Source organism: Cucurbita moschata, unplaced genomic scaffold (genome assembly GCF_002738365.1).
Source record: "Cucurbita moschata cultivar Rifu unplaced genomic scaffold, Cmos_1.0 Cmo_Scf00013, whole genome shotgun sequence".
NCBI lineage: Eukaryota > Viridiplantae > Streptophyta > Magnoliopsida > Cucurbitales > Cucurbitaceae > Cucurbita > Cucurbita moschata.
This window is the reverse complement of record NW_019268529.1, coordinates 145,541-167,468: the sequence shown is the minus strand read 5'-3', so window position 1 is coordinate 167,468 and position 21,928 is coordinate 145,541. Positions and strand designations below refer to the sequence as shown.

At 32.8% G+C, this 21,928-nt stretch overlaps 1 protein-coding gene across 2 annotated transcripts; it reads right to left on the bottom strand.

Annotated features, from left to right (window-relative positions):
* Positions 1-4,780: 4,780 nt before the first annotated feature.
* On the bottom strand, positions 4,781-8,596 carry LOC111451859 (ethylene-responsive transcription factor RAP2-7-like). Of its 2 annotated transcripts, XM_023092447.1 has the most exons (10): positions 7,557-8,596; positions 7,303-7,328; positions 7,109-7,139; positions 6,930-7,017; positions 6,661-6,806; positions 6,393-6,437; positions 6,179-6,282; positions 5,957-6,078; positions 5,732-5,845; positions 4,781-5,265 (listed from the first exon to the last, which is right to left on the bottom strand). In XM_023092447.1, the coding sequence occupies exons 1-10, from the start codon at positions 8,078-8,080 to the stop codon at positions 4,987-4,989; spliced, it is 1,479 nt and encodes a 492-aa protein (XP_022948215.1). In that variant the 5' UTR covers positions 8,081-8,596; the 3' UTR covers positions 4,781-4,986. The 2 variants fall into 2 exon arrangements, with proteins under 2 accessions (XP_022948215.1, XP_022948216.1); XM_023092448.1 differs by lacking the exon at positions 6,393-6,437.
* Positions 8,597-21,928: the final 13,332 nt, after the last annotated feature.

The window sequence follows — 21,928 nt, the reverse complement described above, 5'->3', positions numbered from 1 at the left end:
AAAAAAAAAAAAAAAAAAAAAAAAACGTAACCAAAATTATTTTAAATAGTCCCACTGTGGGCCCCACTTTCTTTTTCCTTCTAATTTTGCACTCCCACCCCCTCCCTTTATTTCTTATTTACATTCCCACCCCTATTTTAATTTCTTTTTAATTATAAAATTCAACATCTAACCCCATTTGTTTTGATTTTTTCTGTGAATTATAAATTTAGTTCCTCTGATAAAATTAATTACTATTTATGAACATTTTATTAAACCATAATATATATATATATATATATATATATATATATATATATATATTAATTTTTAAAATTACGGGGTCTAATTTTTAATTTTCTCTTAATCATAGGATTTAGAGTAAATTTACATTTAATTAACAAGTCAAAAAGGCTTTCTCATTTCTATTTATTTTATTTTAAAAGAAATGGGAAAATTTTTCTAATATCTTAATTTGTAAGTAGTGAATATTCTTTCTAATATTTTAAAAAGTAAAAAAAAAAAAAAAAAAAAAAAAAAAAAAAAAAAAGAACATATTTCCAAAATTTACCCTTCAAAGCAAAATTTCCATAAATGGATACCTAAGCTTTCATTGGAATCCAATTCTTCATAAAAGAAAAGGAAATGTTCTTATTCATATCTTATATGCCTTATTTGTTTTTTCCTTAAATTATTTTTTTATTTTATACATTGAAAATAATAATAATAAAAAATTCACAAATTTGATTCTTAATTGATTGACGTGATAGAGGCAAAAAAAAAAAAAAAAAAAAAAAAAAAAAAACTATTTTCCATCTTAGATATTTTCTCACAACTTTTCTTTATTTACAAATTCCTTTTTGTATCTTTGAAAAAATATATTTCCAAAATATTATTTCTACAAAGCTTAAAAGCCACCTTTCTCTAAAGTTTAGTTTGTCTCTCTAATGGATAATCAAAGCTTTCTTTTAATTTAAAAGTGGTAGCATCCGTGTAATATTTGCTTAAATAATTTTAACGCTAAAAAATCGAGTCGAATTTCAATTAAGGTAGGTAGATATTGATACATCGTAAGATTGTAAGAGATGTTGATGGATACGACAAAACTTCGGTAGTTAGAGTTATAGATTCTGACACGAAAAGCAAGGTGTAGAGAGACATATGGATTATAGCTGACGAAAAGAGTCAACCGAACATTTCACAAAATCAAGTTAAGAATGTCGTTGAACGTAATCGAGCATTGAAGTGCGTTGTCTAATAGCAAGTGGACACAAGTAGTAATGGCACGATTTTGTCAATAAAATTGGAGTTGTCATATCAAAGTATTGGGACGAAAATTTCTCGAACCAAAAGTACTTTTTTCCCCTTTTTGGGATGCATTCACTTTATCATCCAATATAATTATGCAAAGGGAAAAAGCTAAAATAAATTATTTGTCTCGTAACAATTTAGTTCTAATAATTTAATTATTTTAAATTAATACTTAATTTTGAATTTTTTTTTTAATAAAAGAATTAAATTGTTAAAAATGCGAAGAAAATATAGCCTATAGAATCAACTAAGTTGATTCATCTTGATAAATTAGAGTCAATAAAGAGTCTCAACCTACAAAAAGATATTCTGTAATTTATATTAAAAATATCTTTAAACTTTTAAAATTGTTCTAAAATTCTTATTATTCTTCAACGATCACATTAATATCGTAAAAAAAAAACTTTAGGATTCTCTTTTTTTTTTTTTTTTTTTAAAAAAAAGAAAAAGTATGTTTAATATATAGATAAAATTATTACCACCTTTAAAAAAATTACCAATAAATTTTCAAAATGACATGATTTTCCTTAATTATTTTAAAAAATTAAAAAATTATTACCATTAATATAGGGACACAATCCCGGTTCAATTTTTTTCTCTACTTTGCTCCCGCCTTTCATGTTATCTGGTTTATGAGCATTTTCAAACATAAATAAAATAAATTTGATACCATTGGTCACACACTCTAATGGCATCGGACTTACGATTGTGTGGCACTCATTTTCCAACAACAAGTGAGTTAAGCTTATTCGTTCATGCGTCACCTACAGCAAAGCGACATATGCTCGAGCCTCTGGTCCCAGTTCAGGAAGAAAGTTTTAGAAAATGGGATAAGAGAGATTTCAAAAGAGAGTTTTAAAAGCAAGATGTGAGAAATTGAAATTGGTGTTTGTATGAGAATGTAAGCAAAAGACGAACGCCTTACTGCATGTAACTATGGGAGAGAGAGAAGTTGAGTAAACATTAGATAATTTATTTTGAAGGAAAATTTAAAAAAATGGACTATAAAAATGTTAAAATTCCTTATATTTATATTTGAAAATAGTCCTAAGCTATAATATTGTTTTTTTAGTTTCAAAATTTGATAAAAAAAAAAAAAAAAAAAAAAATTAAAGTTAAATATTTATAGATAAAGGAAAAAGTTGATTAATATATTTTATTAATTGTAACATAAATAAAAACAAAAATGGTAGGTTTAAAGTGAGGTAATAATGAAGTAAATGGGAGAGTGGGAAATGACAATTGCAGCAAAGAGAGAGAGAGAGAGATGATTGATTTGACAGTACAATGAGTTAAGATAAAAGGGCAAACCAGTCATTTAAAAAAAAAAAAAAAGTATTTTTCTCAAAATTATAATTAATTATTTTTTTATAAACCATCACCTAACCCTCTTTTAATTCTTTACTAACAACAACGAAGGCACTAATGACTGATTTTATAAGCTATCGATCCAACGTCTACAACGCTTCAATCCATACGGTAGTCTATAACGCTTCAATCCATAAACCTACTTCATTTGTAAATGGCTTGAAGGCTCTGAACGATATGACATGCAACATATCTAACAATCCACTTAACAACGTTCTAGCGTTGGATTAACAAGAAATCTACAAGGAATACTAAGTCGACAAGCAAAGCCGGGTCTCATAGTACAAACCATGACATGGGTAAATTGCTTGCCAAAAGGTAAACTAACCTTCCTACTATATCGAAACAAGTATAGAGTACTAATTCTCAAATCAAGTCTTAAGTTTAGGCTGGTTGTTTTAAAAAAGGTTCTTTTTTGAATTTTTTTTTATACGGTACTGATTCTCAAATCTCACGTTTACTGGAGTGAGCTAAGCTATTATTCCAAAGAGAAATTTTGGATTTGTGAGAATCTCACGTTGGTTGAGGAAGAGAACGAAACACCCTTTATAAGGATGTGGAAACCTTTCCCTAGCAGACGTGTTTTAAACCGGAAAGCCTGAAATGAAAAGGCTAAAGAAGACAATATCTACCAACACTAAGCTTGGGCAGTTACAAGAATTATATATATATATATATATATATATATATTTTTTTTTTATAACTAGATCACTTATCTCTACGACGGTTAAACATCTTAAGAATATAAGCTTTTGTCAAGGTACTATTTCATTGTTATCGAAATACCCTTCACGACTCTAAGCACATCAACCTTTGACTTAACCTCGGGTACTAAGACGCCTAACTGTCCATTCACCTTGTACATTACGAAACTATCGGTTCGCTCAACGTGGTTTTACCTCCGGGACGGGTTGGAAAGTGTTCTAAAGAATATAAAAAATAGGCATTAAAGTGGAATTAGAAAAGAAAATGATATTGGTGAAGTATCCTAATAGGAGGGGATAGGAGAAAGTGAGAGGCAAATGGAGATGAGCCAAGAGAATAAAAAATATTATCTACAAAAAATAAAAACAGAATTTATTGGTTTGATCTGAAATTCTGGACCTGTATTCATTAAAACATTGCATAATTCATTGGAAGGCGGCAATATGAGAGCACCACGTTTCCTCATTTCTGCCCTGCATTTCACTGTTTCCACACAGATACGCAGACTCACACACACAAACAAAAGCATATAAATACCATAAATCACAGTCCGACTTGAACTGACAAAGTAGAAACAAAATTGGAATGAGGTTAAGAAGCTCACACACATATTAATAAAACAGTTTTCTTTGGAATCCTCGAACAAAGTACACTGTTTGTTCACACTTGAGTTACTTTTGACTACACCTTCGAGACTCACAATTTCTTTGTTCGACATTTGAGGATTCTATTGGCATGACTAAGTTAAGGGACACTTGAGTTACTTTTGACTACACCTTCGAGACTCACAACTTCTTTATTCAACATTTGAGGATTCTATTGACATAACTAAGTTAAGGACATGACTCTGATATCATGTTAGGTATCACGACTCCCTACAATGGTATGATATTGTCCACTTTGAGCATACGCTCTCATGTGCTTTGCTTTGGGCTTCCCCAAAAGGTTTCATACCAATGGAGATGTATTCCTTGCTTATAACCCAATGATCATTTCCTAAACTAGTCAATGTGTAACTACCTTCCAATAATCCTCAATATGACTGCACCGGACTCTCTCAACCTTTTTAAGTGTCCGGACTAGCGTTTCAGGGATCAATGACCAAAAACTGAGCTATTATATCACCCAAACATTCAACAGCTAGATCCAAAGAAACGACACGGTTGTTCCTTCCGCAACTTTCTCTAGACCCTAGAATCCCTCCGACACCCCATAATAAAAGAGACAATCTTGTAAATTTTGGTCTATGAAGACACGTTGGGTCCGATAACATGTAAGAAACTTAACTTCTTAACCCTACTGAAAATGTTTTATAAAAAGGGCAAAGAACATGATAAGGTACAGTTCTAACCAGAAACTGAGACAAATGTTACCAGGAACACAGAAAAAAGGAAAAAGTTAGGGGCAGGGAACTGTACAATAGTGAATGCAGGAGTACGTATTATATAAGCATGTTTGAAAGGTACAGAAATGTGAAACATAGTATTTTGTAATGAGCTATTAGTCAGAAATCAAGCCATAGAAGTGCAAATTAATCATTACTTAAAAGCATACAAATGAAATGAAGATAACCAATTAAGCATATCTCACTTATGGTCACCCTCTAATATAGAAGAATAAGGATTATGGCGGTGCATGTTGTTGGTTCAACAGGTGGTGATACTGGGCGGAGTTGAGGGAGGCTTTGGGAGAATTGAAATGGATATTTTGGGCGATTGAGCTCGGTTGGTGAGGCGGAGGCATGGCAGCCGGGAAATGGGTAGCTGAAAATGAGAATCCTGATGATGCTGCAGTAGAGAACAGTGGCATTTGGGCGGCATTAATCGGGCCATGGATTTGCCATGCCCAGTTAGGGACTCCTTGGGATGAACCTAATGCAAGTCTCTTCTCTGTCATGCTTTCCTGAAAGCAAAATTCAGATAATACCATGTAATTCAGGTCCTGTTTGCTTTAGCATCTGATGTGTTGTTAATAGTTTCCAACATTAGATCAAATATTAGCCTCCACTTCTATCAAGTTTGACTATTCATTCATCTAGTGGGCTCACAAGAATAAGTCGTGCAGTGTCGTACTATGTTATCCACTAAGCAGTTCAATGATTGCTAAAGTCAAATTGTTCATCCATTGAGTCATTGGACATTATGAGTGGAAAAACATCAAGTGCTATTTTGATCGTAATACTCTATGATGTACAGCAGCAAGTTAAAAGGGGCCGACTACCCTTGCAATTAATTCCGTAATCAAAGATGCTGTGGGATACAATTGATTGAACCATATTTGTTTTGAGTTCAACCAGGAAACTGATAGCGAAAAAGTTCACAAATTTTCGAACTAAGCTCTAAAATAACATCATATCAGTGAAACTCACCTCACTGGGGAAGAAGCTAGATTGTGTACCGTTCCATAAGGGAGCATGCTCTGATGTCATTACCAATCCATTCACAGGTGGATCGCCAACTGCTGCACGAGCATTGCTCTCCATCTTCAACATACATAATTCAAATAATTTTTCTTTGTCAGTCATTCATTTTTGGGAACTTTCATTACTAAATAGAAACTGGAATGTTTCACGAATTCTTTGTTTAGTGTTTACCATTGTGCTCCGATCATTAGGAAAGCAAGGACCAGATTGGAATCGCAGATGCCCATTATCATCCTTTTGACAGTTGGAGGGGGGTGAAATCCCTAAATTTAAATCAAGCATACTCCGACCACCTATAATGGAATTTGTACACAATCAAAAACCAGTTGGAACAAATTGTGATGACCAACCAGATCATCCATGCATAAGCGTATATGGTTTATAGCAATATACCTTCACTGCTGCCCTCAGAAACTCCCTCTCCTTCGTATGTGCTAGGCTCAAAGTTGGTTACTGCCTCCCGCCCATTACATTTGATTGCGGCCTTGTCATAAGCCCTAATTTCCACAAAAATAAAAAGGGAGACGTGTTGGTTGGATGCCTATTGAGGTTGAAAGTTCAGGATAATAAAATCAGTTCAGGTAGAGTGAAATTCGTGCTTTAAGACCTTGCAGCTTCGACCTCGCTGTCGAACAGCCCAAGATATATATACCTGCAGAAAGGATTATAACCTCCGTGATGAAAACACCATCCCATTTCTTCTAAGAAATAGGCATCTTAGATTTCTATTTTTCCAAGTGATGAAAGAACAAATAATCCATTGAGAAAAGGCTAGAAACCAAGTCTCAGTTTGCTATATAACGTTTATTCATAGGCCTCTTAACCAAAGATCAAAAGTAAAGCATGATTTTCAATTTCACATTATGATTGCTCACTTTTTCCCAAGGAGCTGCCCCATTCTAGCTTCCCATCGGCCACATTTGTGCAATGTTACGCCTCTATATTTTGAGCTCCCCCTTGAGAAACCAGTGCTCTGGCGACGAAGTATGTGAACAAACTCTTCCTTGCTTAAGTTCTCCATCTGCTCGAGAATATTATTGAAGGATAAAGGAAATTCTTAGGAAAAGTAATTCTTAAATCATGTAATTTGACGATGAAACGAATTCGCTGAAGGAAAGATAAAATAGACGGCACTTCAGCTAACCAGTTTCAGGTCTTCCTCATAATCGCTGACATTGAAATTAATATCAGCGTCTACCCCCCTGAACTTGATAGCAGCTCGATCATATGCTCTAAATTTAGAAAACTTCAAAAAGTCAAACACAAATTCTTTGCTCATAATAGGGTAAGTGTGGGCTTTCTCCTCCACGCATATGAATTTACCTTGCTGCAGAGTGTGCCGTGTCGAATCCACCTACAGGAACCGAAGAATTATAAATTCGTCAGGAATTTTCCAAAACAGAATATGTTAACGAAGATTTCCTTAAAAAACAAAACTCGGAAAATGCTGTAGATGACAAATATTTCCATAAATAACACAAATCAAAGCAAATTAAGTAATCGAGTCAAAGTCGTACCGAGATAGACTTGCTTCCCGCAGTCCCTGCACGCGAACAGTTGAAAAACAAGAAGTTTAGACAATAGATGATTAATGAAGCATACATCGGAGTGCATTAGAAATCTAATTCAATCAAGCAAATAAATTCATTTGAATTCAACGGAAGGATACGTCAACTGAGTGAACGCACGGACTATCAGAATTTAACGAAAGAGGCAAAAGCAAACAATTACACGATTCAACAAATTTTTTTAGTAAGTCAAATTCACTCACCAAATATGAGATTCCCACCGCCCAGTCCTCCGGTAGAATGTGACGCCTCTGTACTGCGAACTCCGAGACCTTGGACCTCTCCTGCTCTTCTTCACCGGCTGAGGCTGAACTGGTTGAACCGTTCTCCCCTCCCCTGCTGAACTGCTTCGATTGCACGCAAGGTCGATCCAGTTCTTCCTCGATGAAGATGACGAAGAAGAGGCCGATTTATGCCCCTGAGGAATCCCGAATTCAGCACTCACCGCTCCACCTAACGGAAAAAATTCCTTAGTGACCATATCGTTCGTGCTTCCAGCCTTCAATATTTCGAAGTTGAGCGTGAAGAGCTCGCCACCAGCGCGTGTGGAGCACGAGTCGTCATCGCCGCCATTGCTGGAGGTATCCGCATTGACAATCGAAGAATTGGAAGTTCCTGATTCATCCACATGGTTCCCCGAGCCTTGAGGAAGCTTCTCAAAGAACACGACGGAGTCCTCCTTCTGAGTCGCATCAACCGAGTCGACATTGAGATTAAGATCAAACATCTTCTCTTAATGTCTCTCCGAAGTTCCCAATCCTAAATTCTAATAAATTTTCTCTACCACGCGCCTTCGCAGTCGATCCAATTCAACATTCAAGCATCGATCACCGTGTTTGATCGAACAGTATAAATCAATCGTAATCAGAAACCACCAAACGACTAAAACAACAAATCGCACTAACAATTTGAATGGACAAAGTTTAAAAAAAAAAAAAAAAAACCAGAAACACAACCAAGCGAACAAAAAAAGTACAAGTAGATAGTGAACTACAGCTTCGTCTCTTCCGTTTCCGGCCAGAAACGCCGCCGTTCGCCGGTCACCAAACAGTAAAAGACAACAACAACAAAAAAAAAAAAAACTCAGTCAAAGAGAGAATCGAGCAGCAAAAGCTCTAGGGATATTAGCATTAGTCATCCCGTCGGCAAAGATACCGGCACCGGAGTAATCTGAAATTATTAGCAAACTAAGTGATTTCAGGGCGGAGAAAGATGAAAGAAGAGGATGGGACGTATGAAGGAACATTTCAGACCCATTCTAAGAGCAAGGGAATAATAATATATATAAACATTTTATTTCTCTCTTTCATCAAGCCAAATCACCGGTTTCACCCGGTAACCGGTTGACTCTTGATATTGCAAGGTAATAATCCTCTGTTTTGCAACGCATTTCTCCGTGGTGTTTCATAGACGGGAACAGCCGTCTGTATAACTAACCAACTAATCAACACGTAGCGGTCGTGTGTATGTGTACGGCGGATCCTTCCCTCCATAATATTCAAAACACATCTATCACCGTTCATTTTATTTTCGTGATTATTACAAAAAAATACTCTTTTCATGACTTACAAAAACCATTTTCTTTTTTCACAAAATTTTATAAATTCATTTAAGGTATGAAAATTAATTTCATACTTTTGTTAATTTTGAAAATAAAATATATTAATTTGAAAACGTCGCGTGAAAATTACGTACAACACTTTATTTAAATTTTTGTAACAATAATTGTCGTATTCGAAAAAAGTAACGTAAAAGTAGACGCACAAATGGTAGGTCAGTAAAAAAGTATGAAAAACATGCGTGCATGAGGGTAACCGTAACGTAATATTTTAGATATTTTGTAATACTTCAACAACATCGGGAAGCAACTCGTCTTAGCCTATCATGATACAAAAAAAAGAATCACACGTTACTATAAAGCAACAATTAAGAGACGAAATTTCAAGGAAAGAAATCTCGTGTGAGAAGTGTTATGCAAACCATTAGAGATCTGTCCTGCCCACAAGTGCGCTGGGTCTAATAAGCTCCATATCGAACAATTGAAGTTGTTGAACTCGACATACATGTCTTAAAACCATAAAGAAAAGACCTTCCCTCATCCACGAAATAAACAAGGGTCAAAGTTGATCAAAAGTTCATACTTATTTTAGGCCGACCACAGGGTCATACCTAGCCGAGATTGACCATAGGGTTATTCTATACTTATATGAAAACAAATTTCACGCTAAGATATCACGAGCTGAGATTAAATGGTCTGTGGCCCTATGGGGAGGTTATATGCAGGGTTAACCTCGACCTTTTACCGAGGCTGAGGGCATGCAATTGAGTTTCTGAAAATCGTAAATTTTTTTAACGTTAGTTATGACTCAGTTATTTCAAAATAACCAAGGTTGAGTCTACGATCATAGCTAGTTCAATGAAACATAATCATTATAATCAAATTTATAATCATCTCAAAATCATAGAACTTCAGCAAATAGTATTAAAATCAAGGTATTCAAATTGATAGAAATTGGAGACCAAATACAATTTCTCGAGCAACTAAAAATGATTCTTTTGAAATTAGAAAAAATCAGAAAGCTAGACTAATAACAAAAAAAAACCTAACACAAGACAAAACCGAGCCAACAAAGAAGAACCAAGCATTCAAACCCAGAAACCCAATTACATGCCCTCAGCCTCGGTAAAAGGTCGAGGCTGACCCTACACATAACCTCCCCATAGGGCCACACACACCATTCAATCTCAACTCGTGATATCTTAGCTTAGTTCGTGTTCATCTTTAACCTAACCAGCCGGTAAAATGCAAAAATGTCTAAAATTTTTTAATATAAATACTTATTTATATGTTAATTTAAGTATAAAAAAGATTTGTATGAGTTGGAAAAGTGTTTTATAAATAGTTAAAACATAGCTGTAAATAGCAATTAAAGGTATTAAGTACAGAAATTAAAAGGTTATAAAGTAGTTTGAAATACTTTTTGAAAAATATTTAAAGTTTAATTATTTCAAACCTATATAATTTTATTTCTTATCAACTCCTATTAGTTTATTCATATTCTTTCTTTACTATAATCTCTCTACCATTTTTCATAAATTGTAATTATTATTATTTTTTAATTTGAGATTTAGCTTGAACCTTGTTTCAGAATCTTTGAAATTTATGTGTTATTTTGATAAACTCAAGAGTTTATGTTTAATCCAAATATTCAACCCTTCTAATTATAGAAAGTCTCGACTAATTTTGGACTATCTATTTCAATTTTGTTTCTAGAAGTCAACATTTTAAAAATTTATTCCCCAAGTTTATAAGACAGTTCAACAAACTATAAAGATTAGGTTGGGTTATATATTTTTTTGGGTTTGAGTTGAGTTGAATTTTTGAAAAAGCGAAAATTCAAGTCAATTTGTAGTACAAATTCACCTTTTTATGTTAGGTCAACTCGATCAATCCGTATATAGAGTTATAACACAATCCATCTCTACTCTACTTTTAAGATTATTATGAAGATTAAGAATATTTGACGTTCGATGTGACTTATGAATGTTGGATATTTGCATTTTATGAAAATTTATTTATTAATATAATAAATCATTATGATTTTTTAAATAATTATTTTGAATGGTGATTTGGACTCCAGGTTAATTTAAAATTGAAAAAAAAAAGAAATCAGTCATCTTTAAAATAAAAATAAAAATTAAACTTTCAATTTCATAAATTTAAACATTATATTTAGTTGGTATTTTTGAAGTAAAGATTGCAATATTTAGAAATTAATATTTTTTATTTTGTTATGTTTTTTTCTATATTTATTATTGAAATCTACTTTATTTCATTAATTTTTTTCTGTTTAAAAAATAATAATTTTTGTTATTTATATTATAAGTTAAAAATAAGCATCTATATTGATACGACCACATATTTAAAGCACATAACTTAATTTACGTCGATAATAAGTAAATCATATAATAGAAAATAAAAAATTTCAAAAAAATTTATTTACTTCTTAAAAACTTGGAACCTAAAATAATTTTTTAAAAAAAAAATTATAAACAAAAGTACATTTTTAAAACCTTAAAACTCAATAAATATTTTAAAAAAGATTTAAAACTCAAATAAACTAACTTTAAAATTTGGAATAAAATAAAGATGTATCGAGTTTTGAGTTATTCAGTAATTTAACCATTTATTAATGTGATTCCTTAACTCGAATTTCTCCCGACAAAATACTAAAATAAAATGTTAATATCTAATTTTATATTATAAAAGCTAAACTAAATATTTTATTTCTCTATGTTTAAACGTCTAAACCTTAAACTCTAAATGATTAAACACGAACAAAAAAGAGTAGGAGGGAATGGTCTAGATTGTTATAGTTTCGTAGGTTGACAAGTCAATCACGTTTTTGAGCTTCAAATATTGAGTTGCGTTGCCGCAAATGTTGACCAACCTCTGTGAGGGGTTATTATTTTTTAAATTTGATGTTATTAAAGTATATAGGGTTTTGAGACATAGGTGTAACATGTTTGAGTGTACATTAAAATAAGTTATCATAGGAAACATCAAAATCTTTAGGAAATATCAAATTGTCTAAAGTACACACATTTTGATCTACTTACTTCTCTTCTCTCCCTTTTCCCTATGTGTCAACCTGATTCCTTGCTTATTTTATTTTACTTCTTCACATGTTTATTTAACAATGTTATTGTATACACATGTTTGTTTTCTCATTCTAAACCTAAACATCTTTTCGATAGTGCTTAGCTGTTAGCTTGTGTAACAGTTCAAGTTTATTGTTGGCAGATGTTGCCTGCTTTGGCACGTTACGTATTGCCGTCAACCTTATGATTTTAAAACGCGTCTATTAGAGAAAGGTTTCCACGCTCTTATAAAGAATGTTTTGTTTCTCTCTCCAACCGATGTGGGATCTCACAATCCACTCCTCTTGAGAGTTCAGCGTTCTCAGGCACATAACCCGATGTCTAGCTCTAATACCATTTGGTACAACCCAAGTTCACCGCTAGCGGATATTGTCTGCTTTGGCATGTTACGTATTGTCGATTTTAAAACACATCTACTGGAAAGAGGTTTCCACACCCTTCTAAAAAATGTTTTGTTTCTCCCTTCAACTGATGTGGGATCTCACAATCCACTTTCTTGAGAGCCCAGCGTTCTCACGTATACATAATTCGATGTCTGGCTCTAATACCATTTGGTACAACCCAAGTTCACTGCTAGCAGATTTTGTCCGCTTTGGCATGTTACGTATCGTCGTCAGCCTCACGATTTTAAAACGTGTCTATTAGAGAGAGGTTTCCACACCCTTATAAAAAATGTTTTGTTTCCTTCTCCAACCGATGTGAGATCTCATAATCCACGCTTCCTTGGGAGCACAGCGTTCTCATTGGCATACCGCCCTATGTCGGGCTCTAATACCATTTGGTACAACCCAAGTTTACCGCTAATAGATATTATCCGCTTTGACCCATTATGTATCGTCAGCCTCACGATTTTAAAATGTGTCTACTAGACACAGGTGGTTTTCACACCCTTATAAAGAATGTTTTGTTTTCCTCTCCAACTGACATGAGATCTCACAATCCACAAGCCCGGTGTTCTCACTGGCACACGTCCGACGTCTAGCTCTAATACCATTTGGTACAACCCAAGTCCACTACTAGCCACTTTAGCCCATTACGTACAATTTTAAAATGCATCTATTATAGAGAGGTTTCTACGCTCTCATAAGAAATGTTTTGTTCCTCTCTCCAACAACCGAGGTGGGATCTCACAATTCAAAAATGGGAGAGCAGCTCCCGGTTTGTTTGTGATAATAGAATCTTTTAAAAATTTTATTTTTTAAAAAATAAATTAACGATGTATTTAATGGTATTTTTAGACGACTTTAAATATTTTCTTTTGATATTTACGTTCATATAAGTAATGGGAAGTTTAATTAGCTGCGGGCCCCCCCAGGTTAATCTACAAAATTTCCCCTTAATTCAATGATCAAGCAAAGAATTGAGCAATTAAAAAAAACAGAAAAATAGATGACCTACACGTGGCGGTGAGAAACCAAAAAAGGCAAAGGAAAATAAAAAAAGTAAAAAAGTAAAAATAGAGACAGATAAATTAGCTCCTTCCCCATTGGGTAATCCTCAACCTCAAAACATTTTTACTAAACCTATTATTCTAATTATAGTAACCCCACGCTACCTCAACCATTACCAATTACAACCTTCCTATCTTCCCTAGCCGGTTGCAGGTAATCTTAGTATCCCCACTTCTAGCTGTACTCGTAAATCTTTTCACCTGCCAATAACGACGTGCCACGTCAGAATACTTCCAATTTGAGTAATTTATGTTAAAATTATGCATTATTATCTATAATGTTAGTTTTAATTAATCTCTATTTACTGGGCCAAATCTCACTAATTACTTTTAAGCTATTATTTAATATAATATAATAACCATTAAATAGAAATAATACCATTTTTTATCTCACAATTGTTAAAAAAAATTAATTAAATACGACGATTTAAACATATATTAATGAATAATATATGAGAATTTAATTTCCAATTCTACTTTTTTAAACTAAAGTAATAAATATATAAAACCTAAACTATAGGATATATTATTTAAACCAATTAATTAATGTCATTAAAGATAATAATACCTTATTAGATACGTTGTGATAGGTTGTTAGAATAAAAATCTAAATTAGTTGTAATATTATTATTTTTTTTTCGGTTTTCAATTATATAAATTAGGTTTTTTTTTGGGTGCAATTATATAAATTAGGCTTAATTATCATTATAGTATTTATAATTTGAGTTTAATTTAAATTTGGACCACATTACTTTAAAAACTTTAACTAATCTCTATAATTAAACACTAATTTAACTATAATTTGCTTAAATCTCACCACTGCCTCGAAACTATTTTTTTAAAATTAAAAATTATTTCTTAGTTTAAAATTTTATTATCGTTAATAGCTTTAAATTTTATAAAAAAATGAACTCATTTCCACGAAAATAATAAAATGCAATAATAGAGATGGATAGAGAGGGATGAAACTATATATTATAGATTAATATCGAATTAAAATCAAAGTTATGCCATTAATATAAATTTAATAATTGAACAAATAAAAATTAATATCATTATAGATAATAGCACCCAATTAAATAACATGCGATAACATCTATGACAAAGAGTTTTGACATAGAAAATCAAAATCGAAACAATTGGGATGAAGCCTAAATGCATACCTCTCGTAGATCACATTCTTCGTTCTTCAAACAACTTTTATCGTTGTTGTCACGTGAAGGTCAACAATGTTATTCCGTCTAGATTTTGGCAACAACGCTTATAAAAATTTATAATTCACTTCCGTTAAGCGTTAATATTCTCATCGAATAATTAATTTCGTTCATGAATTATTATTTTTCTAATATAAATTTTTTTATTGGTACTTTCATGAACATGAAATTAATTTTAAAAAATAAATAAAATTTATAAACCAAACACACTAGAAATGTAGCCAAAATCAAGGAGGTCTACCTATAAAGGAATCATAAATTATAGTAATAAAATAAATGAATAAATAAATAAATAAATAATGAATTAAATTCAGCTTGCAAATTGGCCCAACTAGATATCAACAAATCAAACTTTGTTTCAAACCGCACTATGATCATACTGACCCAGACGCACTCACTGCCTTAAAATTTACGTGAACCACACGCGACCCATTACCCAAATTATTTTATTAATATAAAAAAAATCATAATTTAAAACGGATTAAATTTCCGATTCTGTCCTCCTTCATTCAAATAATTAGAACATATCATATCTTGGCACATTAAAATTTAAAAAAAAAAAATCAATAAATTCAATATTTAATTAAATTTTACAAATTATCCTAAAAAATATATATATAGTATTAAAGATTAATTTTGAAATTCTTAATTATATTAAAAATATTGGAACCATTTATTTTATAAGGGGGGAGAAGTGTTGTCGGCAGGCACATTGGAAAGTTGTCGACGTGGACGTGTTGCATCCATTCGTACAAAGTCATTTTTATAATATTTTAAACGTTGGGTTTTCATAAACTTTTCTATTTTTATAATTTTTTTATCTTCGAAGATATTTAGTACTACTTTTCTTAATCTTCCTTTTTATAGTGTGAAATTACGTTGTTGGCCTCCCCACATGTTTCTTAGTATTTATTTTCGCAAGTTTTTAATTATTGCTTGGAATTGTCCCATTTATCTCTACCGCTTTTATTTATTTATTTATTTTTATATACAAATAAATAGATTACAAAATAAAAATATCAATAACCAACTATACTTTTATTTCTAATTACATTAAATGGATCTAATATTTTAAATAATTTTTTATTATTAATATTTTAAGTTGTTGCGTAATTTTATTACCATATCTATGAATGCGTTGCTCAAATGTTACTTCAACACATAAAATCCGGCTTCAATTGTTGCTTTTAACATATAAAACCCGACTTTTACAATAAAAAGTTGACCTGTTTAGCAACAAACTCAGTGATTTCATTACTATATTTATGAATGCGTTACTCAAATGTTAATTTGACACATAAAACCCGGCTTTTACAGATAAAAGTTGACCTATTTAACAACAAAGTCAGTAATTTCATTACTATATTTATGAAGTCGTTACTCAAATGTTACTTTAACACATAAAACCTGGCTTTACAGATAGTATTTGACCTGTTTAACAATAAAGTCTATTTGTTCGTAGTGACACGATGTGTATCCTAATATGTTAATAAGTTAATAGCTTAAGGATACATTAACTTTTTGTTTACAAAGTGTAACAATTTTCATACGGAACGACTTTTTGAAATTAAAAAATTCCACTAAAGTGAAGATTTTTACGTCGCGAGATTGTGTTGTGATATCAAGTTTGAATGAATTGAGATGATTTAGTGAGGATGAGTGCAATAGTTGGTAGATGAACACGACTCTCCACAATGGTATGATTTTGTCCACTTTGAGCATAAACTCTCATGACTTTGCTAGAAACCTCATACCAATGGAGATAGTATTTGTTAATTATAAGCTTATGATCATTTCTTAAATTAGCCAACGTGAGACTTTCATCATCTAACAACAGTCACATACAATGCTTGGACCAAGAAAATGTGTAGTTTTTAGAGGATTTGTTGAGCTTGTTGAACCTAACTTTCAAGAAGGGAATATATTTGACAATTGGAACTACCCATGTGTCCTTACAAAGGCCCCCCACGCAATGTTTGAATACAGAGGAAGTGGCTACGATAGACAATTTTTCTTATCGAAGTGAGGCGGCCGACGAGACTAAGGAACTCGATTTAACATGTTACGACGAACAATACACACATTGTGGTAAACGACCAACGATTCCGAGTACACAAATGGTAACTGCTCGTGTTTCACATCGCTTAGTTGCGTTTGTCCTTACTGTTGGATTATAGAGAATTGAGACGTTAAAAAAATTCGTGTTTGTAGATGCATACGAGGGATTACAACATCATGGGGGTGGAAGGCATGTTAACACGAAGTCACGATGGTCGAATCTCGAACGGAGGAGCAACGGAAAGGAAGACCGAAAAGATTTGGGAAGAGAGAAACGCAATCGAAAACCATCGAAGGAGTTGGGCGAGCCTAGAGGAGCTAGCCCAACCAGCAACCCTGAAGGGTGTGCGAGCCCGCCTAGTAGGCTCATGCTCGCACGTGTGGGTCGTGTAGAGAGATACTACACATCTAGCTTGCTCAAACTAGAGGCCACCTAAGAGAATACTCTTTTAAGATAGGTCTCATTCATGAAGTCACTTCCTTGAATATTTGTCCTATGCTACTCTTATATTTTAGATAAAGGCAAGGCACCCCAGTACGGGTGACGACGTCGCATTGAAGACCATAAAACCTACATTAGAGTAATTGCATTCGTTTCATAAAGTTGTTTTAAATGAATGTTTCCAAATAGAAATGTCATGTCATGCATATAGTAGCGATTCTATTTCAGTAGAAAATTAGGACCGGTGCACTTCTCCGAATCGAATCAAAAAATCATAGTAGGCACAAATTATTGAGAAACCTTTGTAATAATAATAATAAAAAAAATCCAAATAATGATGCCTCTCAACCACGAGAGAAGCAATTAAAATAAAGAAACCTCGAAAAAAAACAAGAGGAATATTAAATAGAATTAAGAACAACAACTGGCCATTACCAAAATCAAGAGATTATCCAATAAAATAACTCAAAATTACTAATCTTATGGCTCAAATCTTTTCAGGATTTTTTTATTTGAATTTTCTAGAAAAGCATATTATTGTAGAGATAACCTTCACATGAATCACAACTGTATATCATAACAAATCCATCAATTCAATTCCGATGGATAAAGTCGAGAGTTAGCGACAAATATCAAGCAAATAATTTAAACATTTTTAAAGCATACAAAATCTTTGTACGTGTAATACATTAAATAGTGAATTAAAAAAAAAAAATACTAGGTTCAAATTTAAAAGCTAATCTTTATAATTTAAAGTTAGAGAAAGTTAAAGATAAATTTGACATTTTCTTAAAGATCGAACATTATAACTATCAAAATAAAATGCGTGAGTGCACTGAACATGATACCACAAATAAAATAAAATAAAATATAAAAGGGGCATCGTATATTTTTAACAATATAATATAAAGCGACAAAACATTTCGAGGAGATTAAGATGTCTGAAAGTTAATAATAAAGAAAAGCTAAGTCCAATGTATTAGTGACTAAATGCCTCATTAATTTATTGCAAACAGCATCGGATCATTTCTGTACTTAAAAGCTAAACGTGTTCAGACATTCATTGGAAAAACAAAAAAAGAAGTACCAAATTTGAATACCAATTTGCAATTCTTTTAAAAGCATAAAAAATACCTCAGTTGCTGGCGGGGTCAATGGGTCACATGTCAAATAGAACACAATCTGCAAGAGAGAGAAAGAGAAAGGATAATGAGTCCAAATGGGAAGAAAAAAAAAAGGCAGAAAAGAGAATGAATCCTTAAAAAAGTTTGAGGAACAGAAAATGTCAAATGTTTGGACTCCCCACAGCTACAAACCAACCTTTTTCTTGTTAAAATAAAGCAGTGGAGGAAGATTTCAAGTACTTTTATGTCTACTTGGGCTAAAACAAAATCACCCCAGTTTCTACTTTCCAGTCCTTTTCTTCTATGCATTGCTTTCCCCCCACCCCCCTTTCTTTAACCTTCTATTGGTTTATTACCCAAAGAAAAGAAAACAAAATCATGAAGAACTAAAAGAAAAAGATATAAGCTGTTCTACATCTTTAGTAGGTAGGTATGTGGGACAGGGAAGTAATTGGCTGAGAATTTTACCCCACTCTTCCTTTTGAAGGGTTTCCAGAATTCAATCTAAATATGATTTTATTCCGAGAGATGAATCTTATCATAGTTTTTAAAAAGCAATGATACAGAGAACAGCAGGTAGGGCTTTTGGTTAATATTTGTGTTTCATTCTTCCATTTGAAGGTTTTGGGTTGAACTAAAAGGTTTGTGTTTTGATGGCATTGTCACTCCACCCAACATGAATCTTATCATCATAAAAAGCACATTTTGTTTTCTTTTTGATATTATGTCCAAAGCAAAGTATGGTCAAGAGACAGCCAATAATATAACTTAACCTTATATAACTAACACGTGGTAAATTTGACAACCAACAAAGACAGGAATTACGGAAGGTAAAATCAGGATTTTATTTGTAAAGGACAATTTCAAGGTGAAAACATCTGTTTCTAACTGGCTGGCTTCATGTTTCTATGTTTCTACAGCTTTTCTTTTCTTTTCTTTTCTTTGATTTGTTTCTTTTATGTTCCTTGGTTGGTTCTCGTTTGTGACAATTGCAGGGCCAATATTCCTTTTCTCTGTCGAAGGATTCGATAAGTTGCTGCATTATTTATTCCTTGTTTCTCAAAGTTCAAGATAATTGGTGGATCTCGATCAGGTTTTAAAATATAAAATACAAAGTGGGTAGGATTAGTTAAATCATCTACACTAAAATAAACTAATGGGAATGGAGAATCTACTAGAAAGAGCATAAGTTACTGGGAAACATATCTGCAATTTAAAATGAGAAGTGTTTTAGCAAACAACCTTCCTTAATTTGACAGCATCAAGATTGCTTTCTTTCAACCATCCACTTGCAAAAATGCCCACAAAAAGGTTCTAGAGAACCTGCTCTGGTTTCCAGCAAGCCATCTTCCTTGATAGAAAACCCTGAAATGTAAAAACATAAATCAACTCCAAATTTTCATTTTTCCTGAAGTAGACCAAGTCTTAGGACAGGATATAACATTTGATTACAAACCTTCAGGTTAACTTTTTCTTTTTTCCTTCCACAGCTTGCAGTACTTGAAAGTTTGGATTAATGAAACATTCACGTGACAATAAAATATGTTAGTCCATAGAAATGTTTATTCTCCATATTTAGAACATACCACAGTTCCATTGTTTTAATAGCCATTGTGTTCCAAGAGTTCCGAGATCTAGTGTTTTGCAATCTTTGAAACTTTAGTCTACCACAATCGTCGATGCATCAACAGAATTTTTGTTAAAGCATGCAAGGTTCAATCTCAAAATGTTTGTGGCTATAACCATCAAGAGTTGCAAGGACCAGAAAACTTAGAGAGAACTAGTTCAATTTATGGTAGATACCATTTTTTTTACAACCAAATGTAGTAGGGTTGGGCAGTTGTCTCGTAGATTAGTCGAGTTGCGTGCAAGTGGACTTAGACACTCACAGATATATTAAAAGAAAAAAAATCAAAATCAAAACATATTCCATAACCTGTAGAACTTCAATCGATATAGGTAAATGTCATAGACATCATTGTATCAATTAGGTGCTGGCTGGAGAACGATCAAATTGGTGGCAACCTTGTTCCAGCATTATAATGAATCAACATAACGTCCTACCCGTACTTTCCAAACATTTTTATCACTAAGAAACTAGGCAAACAATTCCTCTCCACAAAAATCATCCGCAGCTTTGATATCTTTTCCATCTTCCATGTTTGGTTGGTTAGTTCTAAGCTATCCGCTTAATATAACCTGATAAAAAAGAAAATGGTAGAATAATCATGGATTCTCATGAAATAGGAAAAATATTCACTGTAATTTCAAATGTTAAAATTGAACATGAAATGAGAATCCAAATCATAATTCGAAATTAATGAACTATTTCCTCATTAACCGACCATTAACAACAGGAAACCACCAATTCAGCATAAGTCTCGTATATGCATGACAAGCCTGAGATTTTTAGCAGTCCCATTCACGTTGCTCATTTTCCAAAAATAGCTGATAATATCACCGTGTCCTGCATTAATGTCATAAAGTCAAACAACCAAAAAACAACAAAGCTAAAGAGAAACCTAGTATGGAGTATATCTTAGGCTTAATAATAGAATATAATACACTAAAAACATCAACTTCTCGTAGCATCCTTGGTAAATTTCAGACAATGAATCTGGGAGATAAGTCATTAACATCATAGAGGCAATGATATTGAATTTGCAACTATCAGTTCAAAATGTTTTAGAGAAAACAAAGAGTAAAGTGTTTTGAGAGTACTTGAGCTTCTAACTTATGTCCATCTAGATTTTTAATTGAAGAGAAGGCGCTGTTTATGTTAGTACCGTTCTTCCTAGGGACTAACAGAAACCTTGACGGTGATTCTCATTGATCTCATTTCCACTTGGTTCTTTTCAATTGTCACTTGGCAATGAAATTCAGGATGAGGTTATGATAAAAGGGAAAGTTAGGGGTGGAGACATTGGAGACTTTGCAATCTTGATGAACCTCTGACCTATGAGGGATGATGGAAATGATGAGTTATGAAACATTGTTAGAAGCACTTTCTCTAGTTTCGACTGCCCCTATCTTGCTTAAAACTTAAACAAGTCGAGAAGATATCATTAAACATAAAGATCCGTTGACATCAGAACCATTTGAGCATTATATCAGCTAAAGGGCAATAATCAGTGAAAAGTGTTCCAACCAGATTTTGCTTCAAGCACCAAACAAATTGTCACAGAATGAGTCAATGAACCATAGTGCTATAACAATACAGATATTGAAAATCTTTCATGGGTTTGTAGGTTAATGGGAAAAGAGAAGAGCCTCCACATGTAGAATTCACAGCAATTTTATTAGATAACTGAATCGAGTTTGAGAGATGCAAGTCAAGTGTGCACAGTCAATCTCTCGCAAAAGCACTATATGATACAGACTTATTCAGATCCATTGCTATAACTTAAACGAATGCATATAACTGCATTTCATTTAATCTCCAGTCACATTTGAGTTGCAAACTTATGCCTGTCTATACAGAAGGTGATCAGATAAACGCTCTGGTACTTGACATCAGACATTGGTTGGGAATAAACTCTAAAAATATATAGTAAGTTCAGCATTCATTTTTCTTTTCCGTTTACAATCTTCATTATTCTAACCAATGATTGATGATTATCTATAG